We start from the raw sequence: 17140 nt of genomic DNA on the forward strand, positions 1-17140 counted from the left end.
CTAGAAACGGTTTTAAAACCGCCTATGAAAATCACTTATTTTACAATTGATCGCATAGTAGCGGTTTTTTAAACCGACCTTGATGTTTGTTTTTGACCGTTAACAAAAATGTTTTCTGTACTTGTGTTGCTTACCCTATGCTCAGAAGCATGTTGTATTACTTTGTAGTGTACACCCTCTCTGTTGCTGGCACGCAGTGATGCCACATTGAATCTAATCAAGTTCATGTTGCTAATCCCAATGATACATGCCTTTGCTATAGACATACACCATCATCTCCAATTTTAAGACACCAATAATCGAGCAGGACATTTGAGTGCTTCACAAGGCGTGTCATGCATCACTTACATTTTCCTCCCCAGAAGATCATCTTGTTTGTGTGCCATTCAGTTGGTGTTTAGCAATGTGTGGAGAAGACACATATGGTGATTGTAGCCACCATCAAACCAATCTAACAAAGCTACATGAGTTTGAGATATAGGGAAATGTTACTTTACACCCAAGTCAAGATAGCAGTCTTCATATTGTTGTTCAATATTTCCTTTGAAAGAATCAGGAGGGTTGCCCCCTACTACTAGTTATGTGCACATATATATATATATATATATATATATATATATATATATATATATATATATATATATATATATATATAAAGAAAAGCAACAATAAAAGTACAACTTGTCAAGGGAGTCAGGAAACAAAGAAAGTGACAAAGAAAATCAGGAAGATTACAACTGGGCTTCGAGCCATTGGGAATTAGAGGGAAGTATCTGCCTTTCGCTCGATGAATAATCAAAGTGAATTCTTTTCTAAAAATTGATATGCAATTGTGAAGGGTTGGTGTTATTCCTCTGAAAACAAGATCGTTTCTTGACATCCTTATGCTCCAACACATGAGGCCAATCATTTCCATGTAGAACAGTACTTGGAGTTGATGCTTGAAGGATCTAAAGATGTCTTTTGGCTCTTGAAGTCCGTCTAGTTGTAGATTGTGGGAGCACCAACAAGCTGTCACAAAATTGCAGTAGCAGATTCCTCAATTGAAGATGTGCAATGTACACAATTGTAAGACTGGTGAACCATATTCTTGCACTTCAAAAGTTCACGTGTACTAAGTCGGTCCCTGAGAAGCGGCCAACAAAAGACTTTGTGCTTCGACTGAAGTGAGGATTTTCATAGCCACTTAAAAGCTTTGTGTGTTGGTAAGTGACCAAAGAGAGTTTTATTTGCTTTGGCAACTGAAAAGTTTGTTGAACCCCAAATGTAGGTCCACTTGTCATTATCCTGTGTAAGGTGGAGATTTTGAAGATCTAGAGAAAAAATTTGTAGCTGCGCAAAGGCTGTGACAGACAAAGGTAGATGGAAGAGTAGCTGCGGACTATCTGGATTTTTTGCCTTGGAGATAGAAATCTTGTCGTTCTTTGCAAAGGAGTGCAATTCGGGATAAAATTGATCGAGAACTCTGTCATTACAGAGGTCCTCCCATAAAAGACAGTTTGTACTGTTCTGAACTATAATTGAGGCGACCCATTTATAAGTGTTTAAAAGTCTCAAGATATCTCTCTACCAAAAGGAACCTTTCGTAATTTGACTATAGAGTTTGTTGTTAGTGTAATGCTTTTCCCAAATCAACGCAACCTAGGGGGTATCTACCTTGTTGAAAAACATATGGAGGTTCTTCAACATGTGGGCTTCATTTTGTGTTCTTAGATTTAGAACACTTAGACCACCTTCAGGCTTTGGAGTGCAAATCACTAACCATGCTACTTTTTGGGGAGTTTTGTTGTTGATATCTACCCCACGACAAAGACACTTACGGTATTTATCAATTTGCTCAATTACAATGAAATGTAGTTTGAAGGTGCACATATAAAAGGTCGGTAGAGAAGGAAAACTACATTAACCAACTAAAGATGGACAGCTTGAGAAAGGAAAAGTGAAGTGGAGACAAGTCTTTGTTCAAATTTTGTAATAAGGGGTAGAAAATCAATCACCTGTGATTTTGTTAAGCCTAGTGGAAAAGGCCTAGGTAAGTGAAAGGTAGAGTATCTTGGGCACATCCAAAGGTAGCAGCCAGAAGTTCTAATTTGTCTAGAGTAACATTAATGGGGTCATCAATGACTTTGCATAATTTACTCTCAGGCCTACTGATTCAACAATGTTCAGCATGTTCGCTTGTTGGTTTCAGACAGGGCTTATCAGCCAGCCAATAATATTTTTCTCTCACAACAAACCAGCACCAGCCGGGCTTATCAGCCCAGAAATCAGCCAGCGAACAGGCTCGTTGTTGAGTAAAGCTTTGAGAGTAAAAAGCTCCCTTCCACATGCTTTCATGATAGTGAGAGTTTTGTCTGTATATTGGATAATTGGAAATTTTTGTGTCTGCATATTGCAGGAGGTCTGCAGCAAAACAATGAAAGGTTTTTCCAGGTGTTCCATTGAGAAGAATCGAAGAAGTGCTAGATACAAAAAATCATTTTCATCCATCTCGTTCACTTGGGTCCAAAACCTTTGGGCAACATGACCTGTATCATAGCCTCATGCTCAACCTTGCCTCATGCTCAACCTTGTTAAATGCTTTCTCAAAGTGAAGCTTAAGAATGACAAGTTCTTTCTTAGAGTGATGACAAAGGTGAAGGTATTCAAAAGGCCAAGCAAGGCAATCTTGTATAGTCCTTGATTTGATGAAAATATATTATTTTTGATGAACAAGTCGCATGATGTAGACTTGTAATCTGTTGACAAGGAGCTTTGTGATAATTTTCATTGTGCAATGCAGAAGCGAAACGGACCTAAAGTTATTGGAGGAGGCTTTTTGGGACTGGGTTATAAGTAAGGCAACGTATCAAGTGCAAACCAACATCTCTATGCAAACTGTGCAAACCAACTGCGTAGGAGATGTGGGAGGGGGGATTTGCAAAAGTGTGATTAGGAGCGGGCATAATTACACTTTTGCAAATCCCCCCTCCCACCTCTCCCCCGCAGTTGGTTTGCACGGTTTGCACGGAGAGGTTGGTTTGCACTAGATATGTTCCCTATAAGTAAACCATTAATACTTTGCAGGAAATTAGCGAAACCAATATATTAAGACTAATTAGTCCATAATTTGACAATATTGTGCTACAGTAAACAAATGCTAATGATGAATTAATTAGATTTAATAAATTTATTTTGCGAATTAGTCACGGCTTATGTAATTTGTTCTATAATTATCTTATGTTTAGTCTTCCTGATTTACATCAAACATTCAAACACCCCCTAAAACGGCAGAGTTACGATTCCGATGCGGAACGGAATGGGTCAGCTCTCGACATATCCGATCCGACCGTTTTCGGGCGTGGCCACTATCCCGCGCGCGGAGTGCTCCACGCGTCCATCCCGGGCCAGGCGTCCTTCACGCCTTCCTTCTCGCCGCCGTCGTGTCCTCCTCCATCCCTGCAGCTGCAGTGGGGGTGGACCGGAGATCTCCGCGCCAGCTCCGATTGGTTCCTCTTTTCCCGCTTCCGTTGGTAAGGAGATACCCTAGCTTCCGTGGATTCGTCTCCTCGTGCAGAATTTTTTCTTTTTAATTTTTGGTACGGGCACTCCAACCCGTCCAGCTCGTCGCGGATTCAGTTCATTTGCCGCGCGGCGGAGTACTGGTCTGCAGCTGATTGTTTTTCTTTTCCAACAACTTCTACTGGTCTGCAGCTGATTGTTTTTCTTTTCCAACAACTTCTTCCGCGAGTGTCACTCAGGTCCTCCCTTGAGTCCCTTCCCCTCCCCTGTGCTGTCTGTGCTGCAGCCAAGAGAAGTCGTTGCTGCAGAGTGCAGAGAGCCTTGGATTGGATGTGGGATGAAGCGATGGCATCGGACGGAGGATCCTCCTCTAGCTTCCGTGAGTTGTACGGCAACATCCACGGCCCGGCGGTGCTCACTGGCGCCGCGTTTGCGCTTGTGGCGCTCCTCATCTCGCTCTGGCTCATCCTGCAGCACCTCAGATCGTACAACGATCCAGCCGTAAGTAACTGATGTTTTTAGTTTTGTTTACGCCACATTACATTCCATGAAAAAGTAGTGATCCCCTGGTGTGTGTAACTGATGTTTATGGCTTGTTTGTTGTTATCCGTGCTGAACATTTGTACTCACCTGCTGCTGAAATCCTGCAGGAGCAGAAGTGGATCATAGCTGTGCTGTTTATGGTGCCTGTTTATGCCTCTGAATCTGTAAGCGCTAGCTCCGCTTGTTCTGATGCCCAGTCGAGGCAGAGAAATGCTATTACTAGAAGTAGTTGTCATTTCGCATCAATAGAGAACTTATCTTGAGAAAATATCAGTGTAGTTCTTCACTACTTCGCGAACAAAATATGAATGGTCGAATGGTGTTTCACTAACTGGCTTCAAGTACTGGTGTGGATGACTGGACGTGTGGTTGTCAAGATTGGCCCTTTCAGAGTAGTTGGGATGCTTTGATTTAGGATCTCCTTTAATTTTCCTTACAATGCAAAGGTACTGACATGAATTGATATCCCATTCCAGTTTCCGATTCTTTTCAGATAATTTCGCTGTGGAATTCAAAGCTCTCTCTGGCTTGTGATATATTGCGGAATTGTTACGAAGCCTTTGCTCTGTATGCCTTTGGACGATACTTGGTCGCTTGCCTTGGTAATACTGCAGAATAATCTGCATCAGCATGTTTGTGATCTTTTTTGTTCTCTAGAGGGATCATTGTAATCTTGTGATGATCAGCTACATATTTATGCTCCCACTCTGTCAGCTCTCTGAATTATTAGTTGCACTCATTTTTCATTTGTTGTTACATTACGCTTCAGGCGGGGAACGACAAGTGTTCCATTTGCTTGAGAACAGAAGAAGGGATGAGCTGAGCGAGCAGTTGCTAGAGAGTCAAGACAGGACACAAGCTCATAACCGAAGCAGAGTCTACAGTTTCTTTTGTGACCCTAATGCTCTGGGAGAGAACTTGTACACGATTATAAAATTCGGTCTTGTGCAATATGTGAGCTATTTTATAATGAGAATATGTTCCCTTACCCGACACTGGCAGATAATGACATGCCATAACTTTGTTTGACAAAATTGCAGATGATTCTGAAGACACTATGTGCTTTGTTGGCGTTGATCTTGGAGCCTTTTGGGGCCTATGGCGATGGTGAATTCAAGTGGAATTACGGGTATCTGTCTTTTTCACCTTTTTTGGTTATCGAAATTAGCAAAACATCTGAGGTTGAGGAAACCCAAAATTGAGTTTTTATTGCATCAGATTCATAAACTTATTTCTATATTCTACTAAAAAAAGAAACTCTTCAGTATTTCCCTTCTTTCTGTGTGCAAATAATTATGTTTCACTATTATGTTGCTACTATGTTGTTTCCTAACATGTCGTGCTTTTATATGCAGATATCCTTATATTGCTATTGTCATAAATTTCAGCCAGACATGGGCATTGTATTGTCTTGTAAAATTTTACAATGCAACACATGAAAAACTACAGGCAATAAGGCCACTAGCCAAGTTCATAAGCTTTAAGGCCATTGTATTTGCCACTTGGTGGCAAGGAGTTGGCATTGCAATCATTTGCCAAACTGGACTCCTGCCCAAAGAGGGAAAAGTGCAGAACGCACTACAGGACTTCCTCATTTGCATTGAGGTACACCTCCTGGTAAACCATCTCTTCCTCGTTACTTGGGGGTAAAACTCTAATCCCTTTCTGGTAGATGGCTATCGCAGCTGTAGCACACACCTATGTCTTCACTGTGGAGCCATACCAGCAGCGCATCCCTGTACTTGATCATGGGGAAGTCACATGTGAGGAAAGTAAAATGGAGGCGAAGTTAGATGTCAACGATGATACAAGCAGTACACCACCTACCATTGAGGAGCAGGAGACCCATGTTGAAGCTCCAGGGACGAGCATCAAGGAGAGCGTGCAGGATGTTGTCCTCGGTGGCGGCCAACATGTAAACTGATGGCTTCTGAATTTCAATACCTTGGCACCTGAATTCAGAGTTGTTCATGTTTAACATAATTACTACTGGCTACTTCTTCAGGTTGTCAAGGATGTTGCCCTTACAATCTCACAAGCGATTGGACCTGTGGAGAAAGGTGTCGAGAAAGGCGTTGGGAAGATTCAGGAGAAGTTCCATCATATCTCGCTGAAGCCAGGGGACAAGAAAGAACCTGAAGTTGATGTGGAGGAGCACATAACTGAGAATGTGGTGGATGGCAAACCTGTTGCAGTCAACGCAGAGGTTGAAGTCGAACAGAAGGTGCAAGATGGTGGCAAGGAAGGTGAAACTGCCGTGGTCGAGACTGATGTGGAAATCAAAAGAACAGAGAAGGACGATGAAGTGTAGCGCTCACCCAAAGCATCTGAAGAATTGCATAAAGCTAACGAAAGTGGAAAAAACGTGTACATAGTTTATGTACTTTTCCCCTTCTGTTCTGGGATTAAACCATCCTCTGTCCCTTAATACAGTGATTAGAATTACATCGACGCTGCATACAACTTATGTATAGTTCATTCTTGAAAGATGTACATACAGAAAACTGATGCTTTTTCTTGATCGAGTCAAGTTAGATAAACACGTGATGCCTATTCTATACATTAATTAATGGAAGTATTTACATTTACATTACTATACAACACAATCTCACCAACTTGCTCATGTGCCTCAGCCCTCAGTTCGGCCCGCCGCAGCAAAGCTCTGAGCAGCACTCGAAGCATCCCAGACACGCGAGGGCAGCGCAGGCCTGCGCCATGACAATGGCACACTGGTCGTTCATCTTGCTGCACGCCTTGATGAAGCACATGCAGCAGCAGCAATCCGCCACGCGGCTGCAGCAGCCAACGGCCTTCTCGAATATCACAAACTTCTCCGGTGCTTTCATGTCTCCGAATCCTGTTGTCAGGTTCTCCCTTGTCGCCGCAACATCACCAAATCCCAGTGCTAGGCCACCAAGCGGCATCGCTGGTAGCTCATCTGGGCTGCTTTGTTTTGTTGGTTTATTCTTCGCCTGATCAAATACAGCAGTATTAGTCACAGATTATGGCGGCTTTCTAGTTTAAATACATATTTTGGCTAGCATAAACCATCATATATTGGTGCAAGCAGTGTGCTTTGAGTCTCGGTATAAAAGTTGTCTCTGAAACTCTTCGGAGAATGTACTTTCATGTAAGATATTAAAGTCCATATTTCCAAATGGACCAATGAAAATGTTGAAGAAACAAAAATGAACATGAATATTCAAAGGTGTGTTGCCTTCTGTATGGCCCTGTTGCTCTGATCTTATAGTTTACAGTCTTAATTAACTTGAATTAACGATAAACCAAAATTTAGTTATTATAGAAATATAAGCTTTGTAGGAAAAAAAAAATCGACCTGTTGTGCTGGATCTATTTTGTCCAAGCTGGTTTGAAGTAGTACCATGCGTGTGTACTCAGAAGGAAGGCTATTCTGTCTGCTTAATTTCACAACCTGTAAGTTAAAGCAGAGAGGATATAATGTTATAAAAAAAACTATTGTTATTAAGTGCACAGAAATAGACTGCAGCAACCCTAAATGTTGGCAGAAAGTAGCCATGATGTATAACGGTTCTAGTTGTAATGCAGTGGTGGTTATTTCACTCTTGACGAGAAAAAAAAGAGAAAACAGCTAAACAATACAGTAGTGACAAAGTTGCAACATCACGATACTTGATTGCAAGGACTACTATCACAAAGGATCAGTAGTTCAGTACTAGTAATACCTTACAAAAGGCAATGGCAGAAAAGAAAGCAATGTATAAAACTACGAGCGCAATTTGAGACAATCGATATGCTTGTTTCATAGGTAAATGCGAGGCTTGTCAAAACCATCACCAAAACAGATAATTTTGTTAATGACTCGTAAATTAACAAATTGAGTTATCCATCTCGTGATTTTGGTGATTCTTTCACAGTTTAAGAATTTATTTTTAATAGACATTAAATACTGCCCTAAAACGAGCACCAACAGTCATACTAAAACTTCAGCATCTTGGTTGCAGTGTTCATTTAAGGACCTTCAGTGTTCAGCCACTAGCTGATGTGATTCTAGCATATTTTTTCTCTAATATGCAGGACAGCTGTGTATCATTTCTGATGCACATAGCTCTCTTGCGTGTTCGAGAAAAAGGTGTGTACAATTTCATTAAAGAACGAACATATCATACAAAGTGACACGACAGATAAGAATTAGCCTTTAATGGATTAAAATTACCTTTTGCTCGAGCTCTTTATTCTCCATAAGCCATGCTTTTGCTGTGAGAAGATCCATCTGTTGCTTTGCCAATACCTGAGATCGGAATCAGCAAATACAACAACACAGCCTTTTAGTCCCAAACAAGTTGGGGTAGACTAGAAAAAAAACGTAAGTAGACCAAGAGTACTTGTTTAGTTCAAGGAATAATTAATTTCTTATAGGCCACTGCAAACAATATTTCAAGGGAGGATGGATATGCCATACATTGTGGCTCTAACTTCTGTCTCAAATCAAAATTGTCAGTGACAGTGAGGGATTTAGCAAAAATTGAAGTGGCTAGTGAATATTAAATCCTTTTTTGATCAAGGATATGCAGATACTTTCATGACTACAGACTTCAGCAATTAAAACATCAATTCAGTATTCAGCATATTATTGGAGCGATTGCCTTCATAACAGATGGGGCTGCAAGTGCAAGACAAAGTGGTATTCACCCATTCGGTTAATCTGTCTGTGAGGGTAGTTTGGGGTTGTGACTGCTAGTATTTTGGTTCCTGGTTTAGTATAGTTACCGGCTGTTTGGGGTTTTGATTTGCTGGACTGTCTGGAATGGCTTTGAGTTGGGTGGTCAGTGGTCTTTCCATCCAGGATGATGTAAACTATTTGAAGGTTTTTGGCATTGCCTTCAACTCTAAAAGAATTGCCTTCATAACAAGAAAAAATGGCATTTTCAGTGCATTTGCGATCAATATTAGTAATTTTTCCTACCAAAAATGGATGAGTACATCACTGAAATAAACAGGCCTTGTTTGTGCTCTGTTGTGCCACAGGTCCAGTTTGCACAAATATGGTCAGAAGTGTTGGAATGGAAAGCGAGGGTGTTGCTTTTGCAACCACAAAGAAACTATTCACCGCTTTTCTTCAGTTGCCATTTTGCTACATCAGTTTGGCGCATTTTACAGAACTCCAGATTGCTCTAGGTACAAGTCCATCTACAAGTATTGTGCACATGTTGGTGGATTATCTTTTGGGTGTGGGACATGAGCAAAAGAAAGAAATTTTTAGGTTCAGGTAGCTGCTCTATGCTCTACAGGTAGCTGCTCTATGCTCTATATGGCTATGTTGAAATGATATCTGTTGTTGATAAAAAGACATACATGTCTTTTATGCGAACATCTTCAGGGGAGTTTATTACTTCAGACATTGGGCTTTGTTTCAAAAGGTGCAGGCATTGGAGGACATACAAGTGGTATCCCAAGCTTTGGAGGTCGTTACCATGAACTCATTTACCAAGAATAACTGGCAATTTAATAATAAGCAATGTGGCTAATATTTTAAGCATCATCTGGGTGATTATATTTATTTGAGATTGCAGCTTCACTCTATAATAATGGACAAGGTTGTATGCATCCCATGATGAAAAATGCCGGAACAATTTCCTGGATCTAAATTCAAGCTATGCATGGTATGGGGCATTTGAGTCTTTCTCATAGTAAAGAAACTCTACCCAAATGCCACATGTTATGATGGAAGTGTAGTCAATTACATGTAATTGCAGTGCTACATTTGCAATTATGCATTTATTATGTGGCATATGTGCAAATTGAATGAGACAAAGGCAATATGCATCTGTCCCATAAAACAATTCAAAATAGGAGAACAATTTGGTACTACGACCTTGTACACCAGTAATATAGTCATAATCATGCAAACCATAGAACTTTGGCTGTGTGTCTAAGTGTGCCAAGAGAGGAAATGGTTCAAAGTCAAGTCAAATTAACAAATTGCATTTACATGTTTTATTTGGCTACGTTGTTTAGTGCTCGCACTGCACAATCTTTAACTGAACACTTGGAATGATGCATAAAACAGATGGGTAAGCCACTTCCAATATATCTGGTTACACTGTAAGTTTCTTGGGGTCAAGAAGCCACTTCAAATTAATCCAATAGAGTTCAGCCTTAAGGTAGAGGAAAACTTCATTCTTATTTTGTACAAGGTATCTGTATCGGCAATTTAAAATAATTGACCATCAAAGTTACTCTGATACTTATACTGTCTATTTCATTGACTGATGTACATCAGCAGGTCAGAGTAATTGTAAAAAAAATCATCTGAAAATAACTACATAAGGAGTATTGAGTATCTTACTTTATCAAGAGGTATATCCTTTATATGTTGGACTTTCAATTCAATAGATATTTCCCTCATGTCAGCCAAGTGACCCTTGGCAATAAGTGTCTCCGGAAGCTTGCCATTGTACCTTCCAGAAACACACAATGGATATTTTGCTGAAATGTCTGGAATATATTCAGAATCCACCTGATTGGAAAAGAAAAGCTTGAATGTAAGAAACATAGCTGTATAACCAGATAAGGAAACTAATGGCTAAGATACTGACACAGTTCACTCGGCTTTAATCAACTTTCTTATTGCAATGACAATGGCCTAAAAATTACATGCATCTACAAGGTAATCCTTCCTTTTAAAATAGTTGCATAATCTAAGGGATTCATCATTTCAATAGTAGACCCAGCTTTATCCTCTGTTCTGGCCCAATATATCAATTGCTGTGGACAGTTTGTTTCTTGTTGTGTGCACAAGGTAGTTGAACAGCTACTTTGAAAGGAGACCGTATCACACTGTATAGTAGATATAATCTTATCATCAGGAGAATAGAAAAGGTAATTACATGGGTTGCTCTTTCACAGGCAGCAACAGAACAGTGAATGTACACTAAAAATTACTCACTTCAAAATCTTGAATATGCTTTATGGCATCAATGGAAACATTTGACACTATAGTGCTTGAGGCTTTCTGGAACCATTGAAGCATTCGACACTCAATTGATCCTGAGGTGGAAAAAATCAGAATAAAGAAAGTTCAGTTTTACAAATTTGATTAACCTCCAGTCAACATATTTAATATTCATTAGTTTTACTAGATAAGAATCCATAATGCCTTTTGTTTTGAACCCATAGTTGCTGGACTCAATGGAAATACAAAAAAGATATCAGAATGCCTATTATATGAATATACTAATTTTGGCAACATATTAAACAAAAATCATTTTATCGGTAGCAAAATCCTAACTTTTGATCATGTAGCAACAACAAAAAAGCCTTCTAGTCCTGGCAACTTGCATTAGGCTAACTTTTGATCATGCAAGAGCAACAAATTTTATTGATCAATTGAACGAAGTTTGACTTGACTTATGATCTAGAAGACCAAGATGATATCTGACTATCTGAGATATGCATCATGTTGCTTTCTACTTATATCAGCAGGTCGGGGTAACTAAAAAGGCATGAGCTCATCTAGGCAAGCTATAGCACGGAATGTCAAAGAAGAAAATCTACAAGTTGGGACTAAAAATATAAGAGCATAATGCAATACTTGAATTCCATCAAAAGATATTGTACGCAGAACAGGGGAAAAGGAGGGGGGGGGGGGGGGGGGGGGGGGGGGGGGGGGGGGGGGGGGGGGGCGACATTTGGCTTCTGAGATAAAAGGGAGAAGCATGTCCATACCTGTATCAAATGCAGCACCATAGTGACCCTTACCAATAGATGCCAACATCCTCAAGAAATAATGGTTGCAGTATGAACCTAATATGTTGTTTCCAGCATTATGGAAAACAATTAGAAAATTTATCTGACAAGTAAATCAGCAGTGTTATGTAAGAAAATCAAATTTTATGCCCACCACATACCACATACGACAAGAAACAATATTAGTGCACTTTAGTTCTTTCACAAGATTTAAGGAGTACCCTTAGCAAAGTTGAGTGGTTCAAAAGAAATTATAAAGCAAATATCTCCATAGGAAGATGTTGAACTAAAGGATGCATACATGACTCTAAAAAACAACAGAGAATTTGCCTACATGGTTCAGCTTGATATGATTTTTTAGTAGTAGTTGGATCAGTGGTGCAATACACAACCAGTTATGGTACAAGATATTACCTAGCCCAAAAGTAGAAATTCGAGGAGACTTAGATCCACTTTTAATAAGCTGAGTTTTCAAAGTATGGCAGATATTCCGTTCATCATCAACTGACCCATCAGTAACAAAATAGATTTGTGGAAGGACATCATGAGAACTTGACAGCAAAGCCATTGCCTTGTAACCAAGAAAAGAGGGAAAACATGAACAACAATGGTGACATCGAACATATGACAAACATTAACTTGTTATTGTCTTCATACGTCATACCTCACTCAAAGGATGCATGATGTCAGTGCCACCCTGAGCGACAAAGTTTAGGTTCATCCATTCAATAGCATTTCCAATTGTTCTTTCATTTACTTGCTCCAAACGTGATGAGAATGAATGAAGCTCATCATTAAATGTTATTATGTTGAAGTAATCTCCTTGCATAAGATCAGAGAGAGTAGTGGACATGGCATTCTTAACACTCTCAAGAGGCTTTCCTTGCATGCTTCCACTTGTATCAATGAGATAAACAACAGCCTTTCTGAAGACCTATCAGATTACTCAAATGAGATAATAAATTACCATAGAGGAGGGACTTTTACGAATATAAAAAGGGGTCACGAAATAAATATTATTTTCATGTCAAATCAATATTGTTCATACCATTAAATAGAGCCACTATATATTATTTTCATGTCAAATCAATATTGTTCATACCATTAAATAGAGTCACTATATCTTCAATAATGGATGAGAAATAAAAGATTTCATGCTAACGTTGAAAAGATATAAATGTCTGAGAAACAACATAAATTAACAGCACCAGAAATTTAGAGTTATTTGCAATTTTAAAAAAAAAAAAATTCCATTCAGCTTACTACAGCCTTTTATGGATTTACCTCCTGATTTTCACCTCAACGAAAACATAACCAACCATTTGTAACCATCAAACATCAAATTGTATCCACTAACAAGTGTTTATTCATGATGTCGAGACAACATGATGACACCCAAGCAAGAGGAACTACCTTTCTATTCTCGTTATTTCCAGGTAAAAGAAAAAGGCAGAACATATCTCTGTCATCATAGTCACGCAATGTTGAGGGCTGCACGAGAACTCCACCAGACAAATCACCAGAATAAACCTATAAACATGATGACAAAATAAAAGTTGGGCAAATGAGTGCATTCTCATCTCCACTGAAAGTACGAAGTAAGATTAGAAGAATTGAACAGGCATAAATGAAAATATCAAACAGGTACAGGTAACTCAGAGAAGGCACCGGATAACTCACAGTATATGCAAAGGTAAAATCTTTGGTTGACCAATTCTCAACAACTGCTTCGTGCAGGAAAGATAATTTCTCACCTTGCCTACTTTTTTCCTGAAACCACAGCAGAAGATTGAGCGGTAATTATATGTTGCAAAGCAAAAGCATTAAATACTTGATTACCTTCAAGGGATGGCTTGTTCCCTGCAATAAAACCTCTTTACTCACACCACTATTCACAGTCAACTGTATTTTCTCCTTTTTCATGAAAACCTTTGGCAAAGGGTTCACAAACTGCGGGAAACGAAAAGGTACTTCAACAGAAAACTGTCCGTTGTGATATAGCAATTTCTGTGACCATCTGATTGTGGCAAATATATCTTCTCCGCCTCCAACCTTGATACATAAACGAATCTAAATCAACAAAAACCAATGTGGCTAATAGAAGCTTGAAGCTAGTAGTTGGGAACGATTGGAAAAGTATGTAGCAAATACCTGTGGTATTGTCAAGGAAAATAGTTCCTGTTTTAAAAGACCCCCACTCTCGGGCATTGCAATCTTCACTGCACAGTTATCCTCTATATCAATTACATGAGAATTGTAAGATCTTTTCCCAACAGTAACCTCAGCGCCTAGAATTGAACCCTATTAGTGAAATTTTTCTTAGATTGATGCCAGAAGAAAATCACACTAGAATTATTTCAGATAATATAAGCATCGAAAATTAATGCCAATAAAAATACAGTAGCACATATATATTTTCTTAGTTATTAAGTCATTAAGTGCTTACAGTCATGGCATGTGCATTTCTCAAAATTAAAGAATCCATATGATATGCACACTGATGGGTACATAAATGACATTAATTCTCTTATGGTCGGTATCATCAAGCTACAAAATTTAACTTGCAAAGAAAAGGAGTTGTTAAATTAAAGGAAGAATTTCATATCTGGCCCTTGAATGATCATGAGAGTACGATTTTGGGGCCCCAACCCAAATGACAGACAACTTTAGCCATTAAATTGGGGTCTCATTTTTTTAATCTGGTAACTGGACTGATATGCATTATTTAAAACCCATCCTACGTGGCAAAACCACTGCCATGTCAGCAAAAACTACTCCTAGCTTCAAAACAGCTGAAGGGTAAAAAACGCCCTGTTTGAATAGTTGAAGGGCCGAAGTTGTCTGGTATATGAGTTCAGGGGCCAAAAATCGGACTCTCATGATAGTTCGAGGGCAAAAATGGAATTCCTCCTAAACTCAAAAGTCAAAACATCTGAAAGAGCGCAAGGAACAGCACTAAAAATGAAAGAAATAGAACTTCCTCATGCACAGTTCCCAAGTTCCATGAAACAAGCCTTCTCTAAAGTGGTTGTCAACCAACACCAGAATGCAGGAGAAATTTATATCATACAGTCATAAACTGAACATGTTTTAGTAATTCTCCTGGGGAAAGCAAAGCTCCTAATCCAAATAAAAAGTAGTCCACACTACTTCTGTCTCTCAGAATTACAGTTGAAGGCGTGCATTTTTGGGGGGCCAGAATTATGGGTTCCAGTGAAGCAATTCTCCAAATACTGTACAACAGCGACGAGCACAAAAGAATCCAGTAGTGGAAGTCTTTGTTGGACAAGTGCACAAAGAAAGCTATCCCTTAGCAAGTTCAATCCGATGCTACTTTCTTGTAGCATGGAAAGCAAGGAATTTGTCTTGCTTTGTGCGGAAACCATGCTGGAATCCACTGGCAACAGAAAGGCAGGGCGATGGCCCCAATGGCAGCCATGATCCAGGCAAATGTAGGTCAGGAGTAAACACATAATAGCACAGGGTTAGGTCCTGATCTGCGTGATCCGGAGAGCACAGTCCAAAGCGACAGCAAATTGGGGGCCCATCCACCTAAACACGAATCAAGCTGCCGGTGGATGCAAGTGAATGCTAATCATTCCAACGCCTAACCATATCCAAATCTAGCAGAACAGTGGCAGCAAATCGATCGGAGAAGCAAAGAGCAAGGAAAGGATTGAGTGCGGGGAAGCTGGACCTGGTGGCCCATGGGCACGACGATGCGGCAGTGGCACGCGCGGCTGCGCGTGATGCAGTGCAGCCACCAGCGCGCGCGCAGGGCGACCTCGGCGGTGGCGCAGCCGGCGGCGGCGCAGTCGACGCGGAGGTCGACCTCCCGCATCTGGAGCGGGATGAGCGCGGGCGGGTCGAGGCGGCCGTACACGTGCGGCTGGTAGCTGGGCACGTCGGGGCTGTCGACGGCGGCCGGGTCGACGACGACCGCGTACGCCATGGGCGCGGAAGGCAAGAGCTGCTGCAGCGCGGCGGCGGGGTCGTTTTCCCGCTCCCGCTCCCGCTCCATCGCCAGGTGCGGGCGCGGCGCGGGCAGCCCGCCCCCGTTGGGCAGGACCAGGCGCTTGGTGAGCTTGAGGCCGTCCTCCACCGCGCGCGCGAAGGCCTCGTCCATGGCCGCCCGGAAGAGGAGGGCGAGGAGGCGGTGGGAATGGCGGGGCGGATGAGTGGGAGGAGCACGGAATCGCGAGCTGGTTTTTGGCGTGGTTTCTCTAGCCTCTAGTGTCTAGTCCTGGAACCAAACAGGCTTAAGTGGAAGGGAGGTCAGGCGAATGATGTGTGGGAGTCATGCGGTTGTGGGAAGGAAGAGGAAGACGAGACGAGGCCCCCGCCAGGCCGCCACAGCCAGCGTGGTAGCCTGGTGCGAGCATCAGGGGCGGTGCGGTTACCACTTACCAGCCGGGCATGGAGGCCTGTTATTTTTCTCGTGCTCTGATGGTGATGGACGTGGTCCACGCGGCATGAGGACGTTCCCTGTCTCCGCAGTTTCTGGGTGCATTTCCATCCAGAATTTTGAACACATTAGCGGTGATCTTCTAAAACTTTTAAAAGGTATGTTAAAATATAGCTAAAGCTATTTTATGGAAAATTTTAATTAATTATCAACATGAACATTTAACTAAAGAATATTTCATGAACACGAATACTTAAATATATGCGCAGGGTCAGAAGAGAACATAGGAGCTGCTAAATCATAGGCGCCTGATTTTTTTCTTTCCTTTGAGGCGACAAACATCATCAATCTAATCTAAATCCAACCACCAGTACTCATCCTCAACTATGAGATCGAACACCTTCTCTCTTTTTGCTAGTTCATCTTCACTTTTCATGCACTTGTAGGGTAGGAAATGTGGAGAACATATCCCCACGCCCGTTACTTGACTTTCATTAAATGAATCCAAATCAGCATTCTCGATCATTGCTCTTTTATTACTCAATGGTATCATCATTTATAAAGTACAGTAAAAAACAAAATGGAGAGGCATATATAATAGTCATCCGAGTAAGAACTGAATATTTGCTTGGATCAAGATTAGTGCTAAAAGGGTTACATGATAAGCTAAATAGCGACTTTTAGTGAAGCTAAAGCGTTGTTAGCGACAATGCCAGAATAATTGGTAATGTCATAGTGGTAGATCCTATGAAAAAAGCTATGGTAGGCTATTTCTCGTTACGTGGAGGGTTTCTTTAGACTCTACAAATTTTATAGGAATCCTATTAAAATTTTACATGAACCAATTTAATTTTATAGAAACAAATGCAGGATTCAGAGGGGAAAAAACCCCCACATTTAGGCCTTATTTGGATGCACATGTAAAAGTTTGAAACTTGACCTAGTTGGGCTCTTTATTGAACA

General features: G+C 40.7%; 2 protein-coding genes across 2 annotated transcripts; one reads left to right on the top strand and one right to left on the bottom strand.

Annotated features, from left to right (window-relative positions):
• Window positions 1–3230: 3230 nt before the first annotated feature.
• Window positions 3231–6359, top strand: LOC136542377 (protein LAZ1 homolog 2-like). Its single transcript, XM_066534779.1, has 9 exons — window positions 3231–3512; window positions 3788–4002; window positions 4152–4208; window positions 4538–4646; window positions 4814–4998; window positions 5085–5173; window positions 5400–5649; window positions 5717–5959; window positions 6050–6359. Exons 1-9 carry the CDS (start codon window positions 3287–3289, stop codon window positions 6353–6355), a joined length of 1680 nt encoding a protein of 559 aa, XP_066390876.1. The 5' UTR covers window positions 3231–3286; the 3' UTR covers window positions 6356–6359.
• Window positions 6360–6419: 60 nt separating this feature from the next.
• Window positions 6420–16073, bottom strand: LOC136542368 (uncharacterized). The gene is made up of 13 exons (XM_066534769.1): window positions 15470–16073; window positions 13924–14073; window positions 13612–13824; window positions 13453–13542; window positions 13186–13302; window positions 12437–12706; window positions 12187–12343; window positions 11752–11829; window positions 10973–11073; window positions 10373–10543; window positions 8240–8314; window positions 7382–7477; window positions 6420–7016 (listed from the first exon to the last, which is right to left on the bottom strand). The coding sequence occupies exons 1-13, from the start codon at window positions 15896–15898 to the stop codon at window positions 6681–6683; spliced, it is 2283 nt and encodes a 760-aa protein (XP_066390866.1). The 5' UTR covers window positions 15899–16073; the 3' UTR covers window positions 6420–6680.
• Between the last annotated feature and the right edge of the window lie 1067 nt (window positions 16074–17140).

Source organism: Miscanthus floridulus, chromosome 1 (genome assembly GCF_019320115.1).
Source record: "Miscanthus floridulus cultivar M001 chromosome 1, ASM1932011v1, whole genome shotgun sequence".
Lineage (NCBI taxonomy): Eukaryota > Viridiplantae > Streptophyta > Magnoliopsida > Poales > Poaceae > Miscanthus > Miscanthus floridulus.